Genomic DNA, 23,309 nt, shown 5'->3' on the forward strand with positions numbered 1-23,309 from the left:
TCGCTTTTGCTTCTTTTGCCAATTACTTTAAAATTGTGCCCTTTCATTCTCGATCCTTTCACGAGTGGGAACAGTTTCTCCCTTTCTACTCTGTCTAGACCCCTCATTATTTTGAATACCTCTATCAAATCACCTCTCAGCCTTCTCTTCAAGGAAAACAGTCCCAACTTCTCCAATCTATCTTCATAACTGAAGTTCCTCATCCCTGGAACCATTCTCGTGAATCTTTTCTGCACTCTCTCCAATGCTTTCACATCTTCCCTAAAGTGCAGCACCCAGAACTGGATGCAGTACTTCAGCTGAGGCTGAACTAGTGTCTCATGTAAGTTCAACATAACCTTCTTGCTCTTGTTCTCTATGCCCCTATTAATAAAGCCTAGGATACTGTATACTTTATTAACTGCTCTCTCAACCTGGATATATATATATATATAAAAAGGAAGCTGTTATCTTCAGAGTAGAGAAGGTGAAGTGGAGATGTGCTCGAGATGTTCGAAATTATAAGGACTTTTGACAGATTAAGGATGGTAGGTGGGTTGGTAACCAAAGCTTGCAGATTTAAGATAATTGACAAAAGAACCAGAGGGGAGATAAGAGGCCTCACCCCTTCCTATCACTATAACCTCCTCCAGCCCTACAACCCTCTGTGCTGTTCCAATTCTAGCCTCTTGCGCTCCCCAATTTTAATCACTCCATCATTGTGCCTTCAGCTGTCTCAATCCTAAATTCTAGAATTCCCTCCCGAGACCTTTCCGCTTCTCCATCTTTCTCTGCTCCTTTAAGACACACCTGAAGACTTACCTGTTTGACCAAGCCTTTGGTCATCTGTCTTAATATCTCCTTATGTGGCTTGGTATTTCAAAGCACTCCTCTGAACCACCTTGTGATATTTTCCTAGATCAAAAACCCTATAAAATTACTTGTTGTTATACAAAGGTTAAAATACCTTGCAATACGCTCTGGCCCCTTCTTGCAAGAATACAATCACATATCACCTTAGAATTAAATTTAAAGCAGTTTTGGTGTAGTGTACGCTGTAACACTGGGACTTTCTTTGCTATTAGTTTCATGTCTACATTTATTCTCAGGCAGACTCCAGTTAATTTAAGAAAATGGACTGCAGAAACAAAATGTTTTTAAATGGGATATACAGGACTTAAGATGAAGTTTGTGATAAAATATAATTTGTGAGAATTGCCATAAGTCTAGTATTCTGATGTTAAGTAGCCTTGCAATATGGAAAATTAATATTTTCGCTTTTGTTTTTAGCAAATCTAGATAAAGAAGATTCAACCATCATGCCAATGAAATTTATTTCAAAAGGGCCAGGTCGATACCCTTGTCAGATTCTGTTACGGTCCTCATGTGATATACGTTTGTATAACATTACATGTGTGGTAAATCCTGAAGACAACTTTGAGACTGAGTTGGAAATTGCTGCTTCCACTCACCAATCTGCCATCAAAAATATTCCTGTGGTAAGTGTTGAAAATGTAGGCTAGATTTACCAAAATTCAACATCACTCAGCTGTTTTACTTCCTCACTGCAGAAACTAATGTATTCATTCTCCAATAGCAAATACATTCAAAAGTAGAATTCCTGTAATAGAGATTTACCATTTCAGCTCACTACCTTCTAATCAAGTAATAGTTTAGTTTGAGCATAGCAGAAATAGGTAAACCATATTGTGGGCATATCTGGAAGACTCGCCTGTTTAATCAGACAAAAAAAAAATCGAATTTCCATTAAATAGTTCATACTGTTATCACGTTATATTCTAATTACTAAAACTATTTATTTGATTTAATTGGAAGTGTACATTTTAAGTGTGAATTTTCTGAACCGGCATTGTGCGACAAATATCTTCTCAGTTCTTGCACACTTTTCAGTACAAGTCTGATTACCTATTCCAAAGTTCCAGTCCTTGCCTGTGGGAAAGATTTTATGGGATTTTTTTTATTTCATTTCTGCCAGATTCATTTATTGTTTTTGAAATTAAGGTGAAGTCTTAGAAGTCTCTAAAATGAGTTAAGAATGGTGTACATTCTGAATAGAAGAGTCTTGAAATTTGTCCTGTTGATAATTTTAGCAAAAACAAAATCCCAATTTGCCCACTTACTGGGTAAAAATTTCAACATCAGTAGGTTCCCACTCTGCAACTGTTTAAACTCATGGGGAAAAGAAAGTGTAAAAAAGATAGTGTTTCTCATAACCTCAGCACATACCAACATGCTTTACAGCCACTGAAGAACACTTGGGGCTGAATTTTATTTGGGCGTCACTGCGCTGCACGGCAGCACCCTTTAAACTTAGCGGGGTGCCCACATTCAGCGACCGGCACAGAGCCCCCACGATATTATGCAAAGAAGCTTATTAGCATCATAGCGCTGAGCTGCCCTCCCCATATTATGTGGGGAGAGGTGGGACATTTGGCGTAGTGAGAGACCTTTTGACAGTTGTGCAGCAGGTCCCGGGGCCCTATTTTAAGCGCCTCAGCACCTACTTCCTGACAGCTGTCAAAAAATACTTACCTGACTGCTGAAGAGTGGGGCTGCTGGCAATCTGGCAGCAAAGCAGAAAGTGCTGCAGAAATCCAGCAAGTCAGGCAGCATCTGTGGAGGGAGAAGCAGAGTTAACTTATCCAAATTCACAGACCTGAAAGTTAACTCTGCTTCTCTCTCCACAGATGCTGTCTGACCCACTGAGTTACCCCAGCACTTTCTGCTTTGCTGCCACATACTTACCCAGCTGTGTCCTAATGTCCTGTGAAGTTGCAATCCTCTTCTCCCACTCAAGTGTAACATTCCTTCTTATTGGCATGCCGCACCTGGGTGAATAATCTTAATTTTGCATCATTCCAGGACGTGATACTTAAATATACCATAAAAGGTATTACAGAAGTTTACAGACAACACACTGACATAAATGGGAATGCACAGGTGTCACAACAATGTAAATACGTCTTTCACTAAATGTTCCTCACCAACATGTGTGTCCTTTTCTCTGTGTAAATGATGTGTGCCAGAATGTAGTGCCAATGTCACATCCCTTTGCACTGTTGGCCCTTCAGGAGAGCCAATGTATGCAATAACATCATTGCCATGCCACCATTACTCATGAGCGTCTCCACAGGTGCAGTGACATGGACATTGGCTCAGTCAGCTGCTGCCTCTAATGGTTTACACAGGGATGCTGCAGATGTGGACTGGTGCACAGCAGGTGAGCGAGGGTGATGTGTGGCTTGCAGTGCTCATGTTGGTTCCTATGGAGCAGACAGCCTTTGTCTGAAAAGCCACTGCCGTACATCCCTAGCTCACTGCTAGCCCTGCATGCAGAGCCTGGATGCCATCTGTCCTCCCATGCATCTTTCATGTTGTAGGCCTTCAGCATCCTCATAGTCTAAGGAGGAACCCTGTTGACGTCTCTCCTCATCATGCCAGGCCTGGCCCCTATTGGGTGTGTAGTTGTGCACAGCAGCAAAGAAAGGAGCTAGCCTTTTCAGCCCGTAGTACAGGGCATCACCCTATCCATCCAGGCATTGGAAGTGCTCTTTCAGCATGACGATCTCCTGCTCAATGGTGGGTCTTGTAGCTCAGTGGCTGACATTGTATCTCTCCTCTTCAGCAGTGGTGGGTCTCTCATGGGTTTTGGGAGCCATGTCTGCAAAGGATAGCCCTTATCTCCAAGAAGCCACCCCTCCAGCTGAGGTAGTTCAGTGAGCAGTTGGTGCAAGTCCCAGGTGTTATGACAGCTGCCTGAGAAGCAGTCACAGATTTGCATGAAGCATCTGTGGTGATCACATACCAGCCTCACCTAAATTGAGAGGATTCCTTTAATGGTGACGTCGGCAGGTGGTAGCCTGGCGGGAGGCCTGATGGCCACATGAGTTCAGTCTATGAACATTACAACCTATGGTTCTCTGGTAATGGTGCCGGAACCGATGGCCCTCTGGGCCTGGCTGTGAGAATCCATCCTGAAGTGGACGTAATCACTGGCTGTCCAGTGCAGGGCATCGGTGACCTCCCTGATGCAGCGGTGCGCTGCTGACTGTGTGACCCCACAGAGGTCTCTGGTGTGCCCCTGAAAAGCTGCAGAGGCATCAAGCTTGAGAACCGCTGCCACCGTGAGGAACAAAGGCATAGGATGTCCACCGAAGCCCATGGGCTGCAGGTCATCATTGAGCAGGGCACAGAGACATGTCATCATCCTCTGACACTGGTACTCTGACATCTGATGGCATGTCATGTGGGGCCTGTAGATGCACGGCAATCAAAATGGCGAGCTCCCCTAGGGGGCTGCTGCTCACGACCGGGGGCCTCTACGTGGATCACCCCTTCCTGTTGATATTGGCTCTGGAGCATATGGATCCTCAGGAGCATAGGATCACACAATGTAGGATGAGCCATACCTATTTCCATGTGATAAATAATGTTAAACCTTCCATGTATTCGAAGGTTCCTAACAGGGCAGGGATTGGTGTAGACAGGTCCATCAGATGCTTTCATGGATCAACTATGTGGTGTGCCATGGCATTGCCCATCTTGGCCAACACTGAGTGGCACAGCATGACCACATCAAGATCCTACCAGCTGAATCGATTTCCCCCACCATCCATAAAACCTTAACGCTCCTACCCTTTCTGGCACCCTCCCCACACACAGGGTGACTAGAGTGCCATTGCTCCTTCACAAACACAAACCAACGCAGAGTGTACACTGTTTACGGAGAGAAGGTGCACAGTACCTCCCTTCAGGCCTGCAGAGCTTTCCCTCCAATGATCCTGGACCCTCTCCTTTCTCCCTTCCAGTATGCAGAGTGATACCCCTGAATATCCCCCTTCTCTCGTCCCTTCTAGTATGCAGAGTGAGACCCCTGTACTCCCTCTCCCTCCTCCCTTTAAGAATGCAGAGTGATACCCCTGTGTATCCCCCCTCCTCCCTTCCAGTATGCAGAGTGAGACCCGTGTAATCCCCCTCCCTCCTCCCTTTAGAATGCAGAGTGAGACCCCTGAAAAGAAATTTACCTTCTGTCGTGAAACCTTCTGCCTCTGAGGACCTGCCTGCTTTTCAAATCGTGAACAGGACAGTATGTGAAGGCTGCTCGTTCAGTGAAAAATCCGGAAGTGTCCATGGAGAGGTGGCGGGCTGCATAATCTGCAAAGGTAAGTACCGTTTAACATATTGTAATTAGGGTGCTGCCACCTTGTGGCGGGGGGCCCGCACCGAGGTACCCCCGTCGCCGGTAATTTGCGGCGGGCCCTTCTCAATATCGTGGGTCACGGTGGGCCTCTCCCCGCAGTATTTTACCGGCTCCCGCGCTGCAATCCGTAGTGTTGAAGGGCTGGTAAAATTCAGCCCTTGAAGTGTAGTCACTGTTGTACTGTAGGAAATGGGTCCTTTTCCTGTAATTACTCCAAATACACATAGCTGTCAGCCAAATTTACTGAGTAGTTATCTACCAACAAATGTCGTAGTTTGAGTCTGAGGCCAGAACTTTCTGAGCTGCTGCATTGCACCTTACATTCCAATTAATGGATAACTTGAGAGGCAGACTGTAATCGCATATTGTCCATGGTCTGCTGTCCAAATCTGCCACATGCAGTTTTAATTTTCCACTCTGCCATCAGATATCAAGATGATGCTGTTGTACAAGGAGCCCTTGCTTTGGGAGCAGGTTGAGGAGATGCTGAGACATTTTGAAAGAGGATTTTTTAACCATGTATGGTGCACTAAAACAGTAGATGTCACTGACTGCCCACAGGCAAAATTGTTTTAGCTGCATGCACTAATTTTAATAGAAAACACTTCACACAATGCAGGTAAACATACTTCATTAGTATGTTTAAACCATTCAGTGTGTGAAACTTGCAGTCTATCTTTTACCAAAGTTTGAAATTCTGGTTTGTATTTATCAGACAGAGGTTAGCTTACTGCAGTGTCTAGATTTTTGTCCAGCAGTTGCAAGTAGCATTTTAGCTGCAGCAGAATGATTGCCAACAATATCGATTTGCACAACAAGACGTGCCAGACCTACCCCTGCTCTCCATCTTGACCATGGTTGGATGCAGCTCACTTTTTGCCATAATGTTCCCTATTGTAGTTCTTTATTCGTTTGACATGCTTTCTTATACTGACCTGTAACAATTATTCTGATTGGTTGAGCTGACGACAATGATAGCTACACACAATGTCATTGTTGTTTCCATAGTGCAGAAATCTGGCATTTTCACCATGTTACACACCTTTTTAGCTGATAATCAATAAGCAGTATCCAAGGAAGTAAAGCATAGACATACATGTGGATAGTGATTAATGTATTGGACCACATTGCACTAAATATAAAAATAAAAATACCTATTTATGGCATTCATAGGCCAGGAAAACCTATTACCAAAGTTGGTTAATTGGTTAATTATGCATTCTACTGCAGGTTATCAGAGAGAGAAGCATTAACAGGAATCAATGGCAATTACACAAGATTAATAACTACTAAGTGAATCGTATTTCAATAGTGCTGAAATCCAGAATTTTCACCCATGTTAGACACCTTTTTAGCTGATAATCAATAAGATGTAACTGAGAAAGTAAAGCGCATACGCATTCGAGAGTAGAGACACACTCTACTTCTCATCTTACCATTTTGCCAACAAATGTATACAAAGTACATATACTTATGCCATAAAAATGAGTATTGAAATAAGATGCCCAACAACAAGGTCTATTACTCATTTTTAAATTTACTAGTGAAAGTACAAAGAGCCACATCTGGATTCCCCATTAGCCACATGTGGAAAGTGACTGATGAACAACATTGCACATTCCAGATAAATGTTGCTTTTGAAGGAATTTGTAATGTTGGGAAATAGAGCAATCAACCAAATACGGATTCATGTTATTCTTTACATTTGATTTCTAAGATTGACTTTGAAAGGTCAGTTTTGGACACTGATCTACAGATGTATCCCTTCCTTTATCATCATTATTAGATGAGAATCAACAAGTATGTAGAAGAAGCGGATAGAGGTTCTGAAATTCCATGCAGTAAGTTGTGGTAAATTTACATAGATTTGGCTGGAGTTGTACCCAGCAATGCTTTAAAATGGGATTATTATGCTAAAGGTGCTTGGAAGTTAGTGTGCAGCATTTGAGAAGCCATGTTTGCCTGGTTCCATTCTTATCTGTCCTGTCATGGCCAGAGGATCTCTTGCAATGGCATCTCTTCTAGCTCCCTCACTGCTACCTCTGGAGATCCCAAAGTATATTTCCTTGGCCTCCTCCTATTTCTCATCAACTTGATGTTCCTCGGCACCATTATCCGAAAACATGATGTTAGAATCCACATGTACGCTGACCACACTCAGCTCTACCTCACCAATACTTCTTTTGACCCCCTCCACTACCTCTAATTTGTCATACTTCTTGTCTGGCATTCAGTATTTTCTGAGCAGAAATTGCCTCCAATTAAATATTGGGAAGACCGAAGCCATTGCCTTGGTTCCCTGGCATAGACTGCATTTCCTATCCATCAACTCTATCGCACTGTCTGAGGCTGATCCAGGCTGTTCACCACTTCAGTGTCCTCTATGACCCTGCGCTGAGCTTCCGACCCCATATCTTCTCTATCGCTAAGATTGCCTACTTCCATACCCATAATACTGCTCATCACTGACTCACTTGGTTGGCTTCCAACGTTGCATCCTTCATAAACTTGAGCGCATCCAAAATTCTTGCCCATATTCGAACTTGCACCAAGTCCCATTTACCCATCATCTCTGTACTTGCTGACCTACATTGGCTCCTGATCTGGCAATGCCTTGAATTTAAAATGCTCATCCTTATCTATAAATCCCTCAGTGGCCTTGCACCACCCTATATCTAGGGAGCAGAGGATGAGGAAGAGAGGAAGAAGAAGACGTTGATGGGGAGAAGGGATGGAACTTATGTTTCATTGAGTATAAAGATGATGAAGGGAAGGAGGATGATGATGATAATGACAACAAACACAAAAAAACAGCGGAATAGTGAATGTTTAGTGGGTGAGGAATGACACTTTCCCAGTGCAAGCTGAGGAGAAGTCTGCCCAAGACTTTGGAGGTGTGGAACCCAGAACTCACGGGTGTTCACCTGAAAAGTTGAGTATGCCTAAGGATGCTTGAGAAATATTACACTTTGGTGCAGACCCTAAAGTTAATCTCTGAGAATATGTGGCAACTGAGCCTACAGCTATCATTTGTAGAACCATCATGGAAACAGCCAGAGACCAATGATGCCATTTTCTGCACAAAAATACAGACTGCAGCCCTGATGGTGGTAAGGGACAAGTAGAAACTACCCTGTGTTTCAGACCCTGGTGGCTGAGATTCAGGCTGCTGTGTGTTAAGGCTTTCAGGATAGACCAGATAGCCCTCTAATAAGTGGAGGCACAGATCCAAAGTCCAGTGGAATGGTGATAGATGGAACAGACCAACCTGTGGCTGCTGTCTCTCAGGGCATCAACAAGCTGCCTGGGCACAAGCTTCTTCCCAAGAGCCAGCTGCTGTGAAAGAAGAACCAAATCAATGTAATTAACTTTTCATCAGACAGTAGAAGACAGCCACCTCTGGTAATACTGGTCCTTAAGTTACACTTAGAATGGGAGAAAACAAGGCATGTTCAGCCACCTAGGGGAAGCACAATGTCAGGAAAGAGTAGGTTGTCTTCTGTTCACTTTGGATTTTGTGGTACTAAAACAGAATGTGCCCTTATGTCATGCTCTATTACTCAAGGTGTCGTGCAGGAAAAGTGTCCTTATTTTATGCTGATTTATCAATTAGGTAATTATTATTGGCATTGTTATGCAGGTTCAAAGAGGTCTGATGTGATTTCATGTTCTAGGATGGGTACTGGATTGAAGGATTAGTCCTTTATTTGAAGATAGGTAGAAGGCAATGGTAACAAAGGTGGAAGGTGTTAAAAAGTGAAGACTTCAGTGATCAGTTGTGATCTCATGCCCTTTGCAGGAGTCCTTGGAGTGATAGATGATCATGCTGATGCTCTCCAAAGCAGGTAGGGGCATCTCTAAGACAAGACCTTTGCGGATGGCAAGCTGTGCAAGACATAGCAAGTAACAACAATGCAAGTCATATGAGCCACTGAAGAACTATCAAGGCAGTGCAAGCACTCATTTTAAGACTGCAATGGTGCTCTTGACCACTTTGGTAGAAACAATGTAGTGCTGTACTGCTGCTTTATGCACAGCTCTAAGTGGGTTCATTATCCATGGGATCAAAGGTACACTTTGTCACCCAGAAACCATACTGACAGTATTTTCTCCCTTGAAGAGCTTTGAGAAGGTAGAATTCAGAAGGATGAATACTTGGTGAGAACTTGCAGGATTGTTTGCATGTTGTCACACACAATCTGCACATTTAGGGAATGGAAGCATTTTTATTTGCAAAGCTGAGGGAGTTCACTAGGAGTTTGCAAAGCCACTACCCTGAACCTTGGGACAGCCAGCAACTCCATAAAACTGGAGGACCCTAACTCAGTGCTCCCTTTCTGTGCTGCCAAAATGATTGAATTTCCCAACTCTCCTGAAAAGTGCATTCATCACCTGATGAAACAAATTGTTTGGGTAAGGATGTTTGTCAACATTTTAGTAGAACACAAAAATCTTTAAAGAATAATGTTCAACATGTAACACAAATACATATCTGAGATCAGCAGGTTCAGTCTAAAAATGTGATCCGAAATGGATTAAGAAACATTAAAAAGTGAAATAAAGAGGAAAAATAATAATTACAAATCATACTGGGAGGAAGGAGAAGGGACTTGTTGGATGAATATAGGAAAATACAAAACATGTTAGAAGGGTAATGAGAGGAAATCTTGAGAGATCGAGAAAAAAGCATAGCTGCAGAGGTAAAACAACAATAAAACATTCAGCACTACAATAGCAGAGGGAGGAATGTGAGAATATTAAAAGATGCAAATAGTTTGAACTGAAAACCAGCACAAAGGACTAAAAATTCTGAATGATTACTTCTTCAAAGTATTATTAAGAGAATGAAAATGCCCTTCCAAAGGAAGAATACCAAGGAAAAATTTAGAAATTTGATATAAATGAGATGGAATTTCCAGATGTGTAGAGAATCATACAGAACGGGGCTATTCGACCTATCGGGTCTGTGCTGGCTCTTTGAAAAAGCTATCCAATTAGTCCCAGTCCTCTGCTCTTTCTCCTTGGCCTGCAAATTTTTCTAATGTGGCATTATATTAAAAGACAAAACAGACACAGGCAAGTAATGACCTTTTAGTTTGACTTCAGTTCCATGTAAAATAATGAAATTGATTATCAGAAATAAGGATTTTTTAGTATTATTTATTATTATGCTCTGCCATTCAATAAGATCATGCCTGATCTGAGCTTGACCTCAACTCCATTTTCGTGCTTGTTCCCCATATAGTTCAAGAATCTGTCTATTTTAGCATTGAATATGTTCAATGACTCAGCCTCCACAGCTCTCTAGGGTAGAGAATTCCAAAGATTCATGACACTCAAAAGAAATTCCTCCTCATCTCTGTCTTAAATAGGTGACACCTTATTCTGAAACTATACTCCATTGTTCTAGATTCCTCTACGAGGGGGAAGATCCTCTCAGTATCTACCCTGCCAAGCTCTCTCAGAATGTTATATGTTTCAATAAGAACGCCTTTCATCCTTCTAAACGCTAATGAGTTCAGGGCCAACCTGCTGAATCTTTCTTCATTAGACAACTCCTTCATCCCAGGAATCAACCTAGTGAACCTTCTGTAAACTGCTTCCAATACTAGTATATCGCTCCTTAGATGGCTCCTGGGCTGGAAGCTCCCTAGGAAGCTCCCTTGCTGTTCAACTCTATCCATGGCCATCTGCTCCCATCCCTAACGTTTTCTCCCCCAATCTACCCTCTTAAACTGTTTAAATTCCCCTGGCTCTTTAAATCAGTTCATTTTAGCCCTATCTAAAGGCTAACAGTTAGTTTAGTGTATGTTACCTAGGCCCACTGCCCTCCCCCAGCCACACCTGCTCTTTGTTTTCTCAATGAAATTGATCCGGATGAAACTGATGAGCACAGCTGCCGATACTTCAATCTCCGATCCTGCTGTCTTCACCGCCCAGAGTGTCTGCAGCCACGGCGTGCGGTAAGTCCATTGAGGTGAAGAAGGAGCAGCGGGACCCGAGAGAAGTCTTGAGAAAAGGTGCCCTGAACACCCAAAAAATCCACGCAACTTCAAAGCGCCCACGGGAGATGGCTCGGAGAGCATCTGCAGCGCACTGTCGGCAATGCTGCATGCCTTTATTTAAACCACTGCAAAAAAAAAACCCTTAGCAAATGTAATCACCTCTAAGTCTGCCAAAAGATGCTTCACCTCCCGAAGGACGTGGATGAGCTTTCCGGACGTCGATGGTGGGCACTGAGGAAATGGCTTATTACCTGCACCAGCTGACACAACACGGAAGGCAGCAGTTACGGGTTATAAGTCCAGATAAATTGGCGTAGAAACTGGGCGCCACGGGTTGCCTTTGTCGGTGGGAGAGGTCATTGCACCTCACTGGACAGCTACCGCCCGCCTCAAACCGGGCAGCCCCCGGTCAATATGGTTCTGTCCCGCCACAGTCTGCCTGCTTCAATGGGTGCTTGGAGCTCAGGGTCATTGCCCGAAAGGTGGACAGATACACCGCACCAAACAACACGAAAAAAGGAAAGAAGGTACCAGCCCTTCGCTTTGCAAGCTGGAACGTCAGAACTATGTGTCCTGGCCTGTCGGAAGACCTTACACAAATCAACGATTCTCGGAAGACCGCCATCATTAACAACGAGCTCAGTAGACTCGATGTGGACATTGCAGCACTTCAGAGGACTCGCCTCCCCGCGAGTGGCTCTCTAGCAGAGCAAGACTACACCTTCTTCTGGCAGGGCAGGGATCCTAAAGAACCAAGACAGCATGGAGTGGGCTTCGCCATCAGAAACTCCTTGCTCAGCATGATAGAGCCTCCCTCAAATGGCTCGGAACGCATACTGTCCATCCGACTGCTCACCACCTCTGGTCCAGTACACCTACTCAGCATCTATGCTCCAACACTCTGCTCCGCACCTGAAGCTAAAGACCAGTTCTATGAACAACTCCATAACATCATTAGCAGCATCCCCAACACCGAACACCTATTCCTGCTGGGGGACTTTAATGCCAGGGTTGGGGCCGACCATGACTCATGGCCCTCCTGCCTTGGGCGCTATGGCGTTGGAAGGATGAATGAGAACGGGCAGAGACTGCTTGAGTTGTGTACCTATCATAACCTCTGCATCACCAACTCGTTCTTTCACACTAAACCCTGTCACCAGGTTTCATGGAGGCACCCAAGATCGTGTCGTTGACACCAGCTAGACTTCATTGTCACAAGGCGAGCCGCCTTAAACAGTGTTCAAATCACACGCAGCTTCCACAGTGCGGACTGCGACACCGACCACTCCCTGGTGTGCAGCAAGGTTAGACTCAGACCAAAGAAGTTGCATCATTCCAAGCAGAAGGGCCACCCGCGCATCAACACGAGCAGAATTTCTCACCCACAGCTGTTACAAAAATTTCTAAATTCACTTGTAACAGCCCTTCAAAACACTCCCACAGGGGATGCTGAGACCAAGTGGGCCCACATCAGAGACGCCATCTATGAGTCAGCTTTGACCACCTACGGCAAAAGTGCGAAGAGAAATGCAGACTGGTTTCAATCTCATAAACAGTCATGGATGAGCTGGACATACAGCCAACCAAATCGGAACTCAATGATGCCATTGATTCTCTAGCCAGCGGAAAAGCCCCTGGGAAGGACAGCATTACCCCTGAAATAATCAAGAGTGCCAAGCCTGCTATACTCTCAGCACTACATGAACTGCTATGCCTGTGCTGGGACGAGGGAGCAGTACCCCAGGACATGCGCGATGCCAATATCATCACCCTCTATAAAAACAAAGGTGACCGCGGTGACTGCAACAACTACCGTGGAATCTCCCTGCTCAGCATAGTGGGGAAAGTCTTTGCTCGAGTCGCTCTGAACAGGCTCCAGAAGCTGGCCGAGCGCGTCTACCCTGAGGCATGCTGTTCTCCCTTCGTCAGATACAGGAGAAATGCCGTGAACAACAGATGCCCCTCTACATTGCTTTCATTGATCTCACCAAAGCCTTTGACCTCGTCAGCAGACGTGGTCTCTTCAGACTACCAGAAAAGATTGGATGTCCACCAAAGCTACTAAGTATCATCACCTCATTCCATGACAATATGAAAGGCACAATTCAACATGGTGGCTCCTCATCAGAGCCCTTTCCTATCCTGAGTGGTGTGAAACAGGGCTGTGTTCTCGCACCCACACTTTTTGGGATTTTCTTCTCCCTGCTGCTTTCACATGCGTTCAAATCCTCTGAAGAAGGAATTTTCCTCCACACAAGATCAGGGGGCAGGTTGTTCAACCTTGCCCGTCTAAGAGCGAAGTCCAAAGTACGGAAAGTCCAAAGTACGGAAAGTCCTCATCAGAGAACTCCTCTTTGCTGACGATGCTGCTTTAACATCTCACACTGAAGAGTGCCTGCAGAGTCTCATCGACAGGTTTGCGGCTGCCTGCAATGAATTTGGCCTAACCATCAGCCTCAAGAAAACGAACATCATGGGGCAGGACGTCAGAAATGCTCCATCCATCAATATTGGCTACCACGCTCTGGAAGTGGTTCAAGTGTTCACCTACCTAGGCTCAACTATCACCAGTAACCTGTCTCTAGATGCAGAAATCAACAAGCGCATGGGTAAGGCTTCCACTGCTATGTCCAGACTGGCCAAGAGAGTGTGGGAAAATGGCGCACTGACACGGAACACAAAAGTCCGAGTGTATCAGGCCTGTGTCCTCAGTACCTTGCTCTATGGCAGCGAGGCCTGGACAACGTATGCCAGCCAAGAGCGACGTCTCAATTCATTCCATCTTCGCTGCCTCCGGAGAATACTTGGCATCAGGTGGCAGGACTATATCTCCAACACAGAAGTCCTTGAAGCGGCCAACACCCCCAGCTTATACACACTACTGAGTCAGCGGCGCTTGAGATGGCTTGGCCATGTGAGCCGCATGGAAGATGGCAGGATCCCCAAAGACACATTGTACAGCGAGCTCGCCACTGGTATCAGACCCACCGGCCGTCCATGTCTCCGCTATAAAGACGTCTGCAAACGCGACATGAAATCGTGTGACATTGATCACAAGTCGTGGGAGTCAGTTGCCAGCGTTCGCCAGAGCTGGCGGGCAGCCATAAAGACAGGGCTAAATTGTGGCGAGTCGAAGAGACTTAGTAGTTGGCAGGAAAAAAGACAGAGGCGCAAGGGGAGAGCCAACTGTGCAACAGCCCCGACAAACAAATTTCTCTGCAGCACCTGTGGAAGAGCCTGTCACTCCAGAATTGGCCTTTATTGCCACTCCAGGCGCTGCTTCACAAACCACTGACCACCTCCAGGCGCGTATCCATTGTCTCTCGAGATAAGGAGGCCCAAAAGAAGTAAGGAGACCAAAGGTATACACATTACTCTAGGTGTGGTCTCACCAACACCTTGTACAGTTGTAGCAAGAGTTCCCTAATTTTATGCTCGCTCCCCCTTGCAATAAACACCAACATTCCATTTACCTTTCTAATTATTGCTGTACCGGCTTGCTAACTTTTTGTGATTCACGTTTGAGGACATGCATTTCCCTCTGTACCGCAGAATTCTGTAGTCTCCATTTAAATAATATTTTGTTTTTCTATTCTTCTAATCAAAGTGATAATTTCATATCTTCCCACGTCATACTCCATCTGCCAATATTTTGCCCACTCACTTAACCTATCTATATCCCTTTGCAGACTCTTTTTGCTGCATTTTAAGACTCCGCTGTCAAAATAGGCGGCAGGTATAAAAAAATGCGGCCCTCACACACGGGGACCACGTCACAGTGCCGCCGCGATTTCAGATATAGTGGCTCATTTGCATGGCTCCAGCACCTGCCCCCCACGATGGTGTGGAGGGGGCGGGTGAGCCGTCGCTGGTAACGGCGTCCGGCGCCAATGTGCAAGCGCCGGCGCCATTTTTAAAGGGCTTGCAGCCCGAAAAGAGCTTTGAAATTTTTAAAGGGCCAGTAACTTTATAGTTTAAAAATATGAAGGACCGAGTCTACCCATGCGTTCTCCCACCCACCCCTTAATGGCATATCACAACATTCCTGCCCTTTTCCCCCCCGGAATACATGTATTGGAAATTTGACTTTCCCCCTCACCCCCTCCAAAGTTCAGCACCTTTGGCCTTTACCCCTTCCCATCACCCCCCGTCCAATTCGAGTCACTCTAACCCCACTCCCCCCTCCCACACAGAGAATAAACCTCCTCCCCCCCTCCCCACAGGGGTCATGCCATGTTTCCCCGAATGGGGATTCGAAGGCGCGGCATTGTTGGCCGGCAGAATAAAGGTTGTAACATGCTGGAAGAATCGCCGTGGCCTGCATGGTAAGTAGCAATTTATATATTTTAATGTGGGTCCCCTCACTGAGCGGCGGGGCGGCGGCAATAAGGTCAGTACAGGGCCTGCCGGGGTCAATGGTGGGCCTCCGCTGTACTGATCCTCATTGCACCCCCCACCGCCACCATTCTTGGCAGCGGAGGGCCTTTAAAATCCAGCCCTTTGTGACCTCCTCACAACTTACATTCCCACCTATCTTTGTATTGTCAGCAAATTTGGCTCCAATACACTTGGTCCCTTCACCCAAACCATTAATATAGATTGTAAATAGTTGAGGACCCAGCACTGATCCCTGTGGCATCCCATTAGTTACAGTTCACAAATCTGAAAATGACCTATTTATCCTGACTCTCTTTTTTCTGTTAGTTAGCCAATCTTCTATCCATACTAATATATTACCCCTAACATCATAAGCTCTTATCTTGTGCACCTTGTGGCACCTTTTTGAATGCCTTTTGGAAATCCAAAACCACTACATTTACTGGTTCCCCTTTGTCCATCCTGCTTGTTACATCCTCAAAGAACTCTAACAAATTTATCAAACATGATTTCCCTTTCATGAAACCATGTTGACTCTGCTTGATTGTATTATGATTTTCTAAATATCCTGCTACTACTTCCTTAATAACGGATTCCAGCATTTTCCCAATGACAGATGTTAGGTTAGCTAGCCTATAGTTTCCTGCTTTCGATCTCCTCCTTTCTTGATTCGAGGTGTTACATTTGCAGTTTTTCAATCTGCTGGGACTTTTCCAGAATCTAGGGCATTTTGGAAGTTTACAACCAATGCATCCGGTTTCTTTGCAGCCACCCCTTTTAAGACCCCAGAATACATACCATCAGGTCCGGGGGACTTGTCAGCCTTTAATTCCATTAGTTTGCTTCGTGCTTTTTCTCTAGTGATAGTGATTGTTTTAAGTTCTTCCCTTCCTTTCTCCGCCTGATTTTCTACTATTTTTGGGATACTTTTAGTGTCTTGTACCATGATGACAGATGCAAAATATTTATTCAAAGTTTCTGTCATTTCTTGCTAGTTTACTCTCAGTCTATTTTCTCCACCTTTACAAGTTTTGTCAGTCATTCTTTGCTGGTTTCTAAAGTTTTCCCAATCTTCTGGCTTACCAGTAATCTTCGCCGCATTGTATGCCTTTTTTTTCAATTTGATACCATCTTTAACTTCCTTAGTTAGCTACAGATGTTTCATTGTGGAGAGTCTTTCTCAATGTTTTATATCTTTGTTGAGAGTCATGGAATATTTCCTTAAATGTCTGTCACTGATTATTTACTGTCTTACCTTTTAATCTATTTTCCCAGTCCACTTTAGCCAACTCTGTCTTCATACCTTTCTAATTGCCTTTATTTAAGTTTACTACACTGGTTTCAGACCGTGTTTCTCACCATCAAACAGAATGTGGAATTCTATCCTGTTATGATCACTCTTCTCTGGAGGATTGTTTATTTTATTAGATCATTAATTAATCCTGTCTCATTACACATGACCACAGCATTTTGTTCGAAGATACTATCCCAAATACAATCTATGAACTTGTCTGCAAGACTACCTTTGCCAATTTGATTTGTCCAATCGAGATGAAGATTAAAGTTTCCCACAATTATTGCAGTATGTCCTCATTATTTCTTGATTTATACACTGGCCTACAGTGTAGCTATAGATAGGGGATCTATAGGCTACTGTCACCAGTGACTTCTTTCCCTTGCTAATTTTTATCTCCACCCAAACTGATTCTTCATCTTGATCTTCTGAGCCAAGATTATTTCTCACTACTGCACTGTGCTTTGGGGTGCACTTGAGTAAGAGTGATCATCGTATAATAAGGTTTCGACTTGTAATGCAGAAAAGCAAGGACTGATGTCAGGTAGAACAGCTAGATTGGAAGAGGGCTAATTTCAATGTGATGAGAAGAGATCTAGCCAGGATAAAATGGAACCAAAGATTGACAGGAAAAACTGTAATGGAATAATCTTTAAGGAAGAGATGCTTCAGGTACAGGCTAGGTACATTCCAACAAGGACGAAAGGTAGAGGAACAAACAACAGGTCTCCTTGGATGATGAGGGAGATAGAGATTATGATGAAACAAAAAAAGAGGGTGCATGATGCATGTCAGGTGAATTATTTAAGTGAGATCGAGGCCAAATGCAATAAGTTGAGAGGGGAGGTGAAGAGGAAAATAGGACTGGCAAAGAGAAAAATATGAGACTAGAATGACAATCAACATAAAAGGGAACCCAAAAATCTTTTACCGATATGTAAATAGTAATTGGGTAGTAAGAGGTGGAATGGGGCCTGTTAGGAATAAAGAGAGCAAGATATGCTTAGAGGCATAGGCAATATTAGAATAAGAACATAGGGACAGAGCAGCAGGAATAGGACATTCAGCCCATTGAGTCTGCTCCACCATTCAATTAGATCATGCCTGATCATTTACCTCAATGCCACTTTCCCATGCTATCCCCATATCCCTTAATGCCATTGGTATCCAGATATCTATCGATTTGATTGAGCTTCCACAGCCCTCTGTGATAGACATTTCCAAAGATTCACCACCCTCTGAGTGAAGAAATTTCTACTCATCTCAGTCTTAAATGCCCTACCCTTTATTCTGAGACCATGTCCCCTGGTTCTAGAATCACCAGCCAGGGGAAGCATCCTATCTACATCCACTCTGTCACGCCCTGTAAGAATTTTATAAGTTTTAATGAGATCACCTCGCATACTTCAAAACTCTGGAGAATACAGGTCCAGTTTCCTCTGTCTCTCCTCATAAGACAATCCTGCCATCCCAGGGATTAGTCTGGTGAACCTCCGTTGTACTCCCTGTATGGCAAGTATATCCTTCCTTAGATGACGTGACCAAAATTGTGCACAATGCTCCAGGTGTGGTCTCACCAAGGCTCTATACAATTGCAGAAAGTTGTCTTTACTCCTGTACTCAAAACCCCTTGCGATGGAGGTCAAAATATAATTTGCCTTCCTAATTGCTTGCAGCACTTGCATGCTAGCTTTCAGTGACTCATGAACAAGGACACCCAGGTACCTTTGGTCATCAACACTTCCCAACCTCTCACCATTTAAGAAATACTCTGGCTTTCTGTTTTTTCTACCAAAGTGGATAACTTCACACTTATTCACATTACATTCCATCTGCCATGTTCTTCCCCATCCACTTAGCATGTCCAAGTCCCCTTGAAGCCTCCTTGCATCCTTGTCACAACTTACATTCCCACCTAGTTGTGTCACCAGCAAATTTGGAAATATTACATTTGGTTCCCGCATCCAAATCAGTTATATAGATTGTGAACAGCTGTGGCCCCAGCACTGATCCTTGCGGTACTCCACTAGTAACAGCTTACCATCTGAGAATAACCCATTTGTTCCTATTCTCTCTTTTCTGTCTGTTAGCCAATTCTCAATCCATACCTGTATATTATCCCCAATCCCATGTGCTCTAATTTTGTTTACTAACCTCCTTTGTGGGACCTTATCAAAAGCCTTCTGATAATCCAAATACACCACATCCATTGGTTATCCTTTATCAATGCTACAAGTAACATCCTCAAAAATCTCCAACAGGTGCATCATTTCCCTTTCACAAATCCATGCTGACTCTTCCCAATCATATCATTATTTTCTAAGTGTCTAGTTATTGCATCTTTTATAACAGATTCAAACATTTTCCTTACTACTGATGTAAAACTAACAGATCTGTAGTTCTGTTTTCTCTCTCCCTCCTTTCTTAAATAGTGGGATTACATTTGCGCTGAATACTTAATGAGTTCTTTGTATCGGGGTTTACTAAGAAAGAGGAATCTGACAAAATATTGGTAGAAGCAGAGAGAGTAGAGGCAATGGATAGGGTAAAAATTGAAAGGGAGGAGGTACTGGAAAGGCTATCTATGCTTATGGTAGATAAGTCACCTGGTGTGGATGGATGGCTTGCATCCCAGGTTGCTAAAGGAAGTGGGAGTGGAGATAGCAGAAGGGCTTGCCATGATCTTCCTATCTTCCCTAGATATGGTGGAGGTGCCAGAGGATTGGAGAGTGACAAATATGATACCCTTTATTGAAGAAAGGGTGTAAGGACAGTCCTATCAACTAGTTTAACATCAGCGGTGGGTAAGGTTTTACAAACAATAATCAAGGAAAAAAATCAACAGGCACTTGGAGAGGTTTTAGTTAATTATGGAGAGCCAGCACAGATTTGTAAAGGGTAGATCATGCTTGACTAATCTAATTGAATTTTTTTGATGAAATAACAGTGAAGGTAATGCAGTGAATGTTGTTTAGTTTAGCTTAGAGATACAGCACTGAAACAGGCCCTTCGGCCCACCGAGTCTGTGCCGACCATCAACCACCCATTTACACTAATCCTACACTAATTCCATATTCCTACCACATCCCCACCTGTCCCTATAGTTCCCTACCACCTACCTATACTAGGGGCAATTTATAATGGCCAATTTACCTATCAACCTATAAGTCTTTGGCATGTGGGACAAAACCGGAGCACCCGGAGGAAACCCACGCAGACACAGGGAGAACTTGCAAATTCCACACAGGCAGTACCCAGAATTGAACCCGGATCACTGGAGCTGTGAAGCTGCAGTGCTAACCACTGCGCCACTGTGCCACCCTGTATGAATTTTAAGAAAGTGTTTGATCAAGTACCACATAAAAGGCTGGTTAACAAAATTGAGGCTCATGGTATATGGTGGGCTGTGGGGCAGGGTCTGTGTCCAATTGGATAAAAACTTGGCTTAAGGACAAAAAATAGTGAGTCATGGAAAATGGTTGTTTTTTATAACGGAGGATGGTAGACAGTGGTGTTCCTCAAGGGTCAGTGCTAGGACCACTACTCTTTTTGTACTATATATAAATGACTTGGGTCTTGGAATACAGGGTAGAATTTCAAAATTTGCCGATGATACTGAACTTAGAGGAGTTGCAAACAGTGTGGATGATATGAATCGCCTGCAACAAGACATAGATAGGCTAGCAGAATGGGCAGACAAATGGCAGGTGGAATTTAATACAGACAAGTGTGAGGTGCTGCATTTTGGCAGAATGGATAGGGTGAGGCAATATAGACTTAATGGTGCAGTTCTAAAGAGTGTGCAGGAACAGAGGGATAGGGATCTTGAGCTTCATAAACAGTAGGCATCGAGTACAAAAGCAGGGAAGTTATGCTGAACCTTTATAAAGGTCTGGTCAAGCACCAACTAGAGTATTGGATCCAGTCCTGGTCATTATGAGGGTCCTTGAAAGGGTGCAGAGGAGATTTACCTGATTGGTTCCAGGGATGGGGGATTTTAGTTACAAGGTTAGGTTGTAAAGTTAGGGTTGTTCTCCCTGGAGCAATGGAGGTTGAGGGGATATTTGATAGCGGTGTACAAGATTATGATAGGCTTAGATAAGTTAGACAAAGAAAAATTGTTTTGATTACTGATGGTACACATAGGGGACACAGATTAAAGGTTTTGGGCAAGAGATGCTAGGGGAATGTGAGGAAGAACTTTTCTCACAGCGTGTGGTCATGACCTGAAACTCACTGCCCATGAGCTTAGTGGAAACAAAGACAATCACTGATTTCAAAAAGAAATTGGATGGACACTTGAAGGAAATAAACTTGCAGGGCTATGGGGATTTGGCCAGGAAGTGAGAATGACTGGATTGCTCTCTGGAGAGACAGCATGAACTCAATGGGCCGAATACCCTCCTCCTATGCTGTAAATGACTCTATTAAATGTAACCAACTTGCTTTGTATGGGGTAGCTACTGCCTGATCAACCTCTTTGATCTCTTTCAGGAAGTGACTACTCAAATCAATTGGCAAACCCTACAATGTTGAGTACTGTAGCTACTAAAAGGCTTTTGATAAGATTCCAAGCAATATGAAATATCAGGAGCAAAATACTGTGGATGCTGGAAATCTGAAATAAAAACAGAAAATGCTGGAAATACTCAACATGTCAGGCAGCACCTGTGGAGAGAGAAACAGAGTTAACATTTCAGGACGATAATCTTTCTGATGCAGGGTCATTGACCTGAAATGTTAACTCTGCTCCTCTCTCCCCAGATGCTGCCTGATCTGCAGAGTATTTTCAGCATTTTCTGTTTTCACATTGCACATGAAATATCAGGATGTGGGTGAAGTACTGAATAGGGTGCCCTGGGTTCAGAATTCTTGAGATATTCAGAATTCTGGAGATACTCAGATGCAGTTATTTTCAATCTGCATCCATTCTATTTCTGAAAGTTTTCTTTTGAACTGGTGGCCAGAGGCTGTCTAGTTTTGCATCATCAGATGGGAGGTAGGAGAGATAAACTTGGTAAAGTGTTTAACATAGTTTATGCAGGTAATTCATTGAACCAGCTGACAGACCATACTCCATCAAAATGTATCTCCAGGATGACCCACTCTAAGATACCAGAAAGACTACTCCAGAATATGAGGGTACTTTCATTTGATAGTGACTTTCTGTCAAGATCTCTTGTTCAAGCTTGTAATGATCAAAAACTGTCTCAATTATCAAGATAAACAAGATTTCTCAAAATTACACAGTGAGAGCTAACTTAATATTTTCATATTTAACTTGGCTAGAAGGTACAGTCATGTTCTATAAAAAGGGTTATCTTCAGAATGCCATATTTTATAAAGTTCTTACAATTAAATATGGAAGTTTCAATGATCACATTACATTTACATAATCCTATTTTATACAGTATTAGAATTTAAGTTAAGTAATTTTGCTGATGTTAAAAAATAGAAAGAAGTTAATGTACCAAAATGAATTAATTCAGTAGATAACTGGATTAAGCAGAATTGTTTTGAGTATAGTTAATTAATCCAACTACAATACATGCTTTAGTTTCAAATAGAAATTGTTTTCTTATTTAAACTGTATAATTTCTTCAGCCACTGGCCAAGGCTTTCTGTCCCCTCCCCCAATCCCACTATTGTGGGATATCTTAGAGGGGGCAGCATTTCCATCTACACCCCTGACCCCAGCCATATTTTAAGCCTTAGGGTAATTAACAGGAGGGAGCTCCAATTTCTGTCAAAGCGTTGTGGCTGGCATGGTGCCCATTAATCAAAAATACTTTTTACTGTCGAAGCTCTTTTACCTGATGAGTCTGTGCAAAATGCCTGCACAGTCTCCTTTTCCAGTTCTGGTCCAACTCCCCTTCTGTAAAACTCTTGAACACTGAACACCAGGACCTAATAGGGGACCTGTATGTCCAGTGTTCCTGCAGTGCAAATGGCAGGAAGTGTGGTGGTATGGCTTTAGTGTTACCCCCGATGAACTAGCCAGTGGAAAGCAGTAGGGAGTCAGGAATACAGTGAATGTATCTTCAAATTGCTTTTCACTGACAAAGAATTGACAGAGGGGAGGAGAATAATATAGGCCATCGTCTCCAGCTTTTTGCAGAAATATAGGTTTTGTTTTTTACTTTTATTTCAGTATGTGAAATTCTGAAATGTGAACACAGCAGCCTACAAGTATTAATGACTTACCAAACTACATTTTAGTCACCATGTTCTTAGCTATTATGGAATATTTCTTCTCTAATAAAAGGCACCAAGAACCCCACCTGGTAAAACCTGGCGGCCTTTTTGCAGGCTGGGGTGGGGTGGGGAGGGGGCCCTCCCCTGAAGTCCCAACACCTCCAATGCACAACACTCCCCCTTCCCCCCAACTGACCCCCCCCCCCCCACTCCCCTTGCCTCACCAGCGCCCAACCGA

The 23,309-nt window shown here is 43.7% G+C and overlaps 1 protein-coding gene across 3 annotated transcripts in view; it reads left to right on the forward strand.

Annotated features, from left to right (window-relative positions):
- The window catches only part of LOC137374438 (cilia- and flagella-associated protein 47-like), a 777,638-nt gene that overhangs the window by 469,301 nt on the left and 285,028 nt on the right, over positions 1-23,309 (forward strand). For all 3 annotated transcript variants that reach the window (XM_068040550.1, XM_068040552.1, XM_068040551.1), the window contains one exon: positions 1,270-1,478. In XM_068040550.1, the coding sequence (XP_067896651.1) occupies positions 1,270-1,478 (209 nt within the window). The remainder of the gene's footprint in view (positions 1-1,269; positions 1,479-23,309) is intronic.

Source organism: Heterodontus francisci, chromosome 10 (assembly GCF_036365525.1).
Source record: "Heterodontus francisci isolate sHetFra1 chromosome 10, sHetFra1.hap1, whole genome shotgun sequence".
Taxonomy (NCBI): domain Eukaryota; kingdom Metazoa; phylum Chordata; class Chondrichthyes; order Heterodontiformes; family Heterodontidae; genus Heterodontus; species Heterodontus francisci.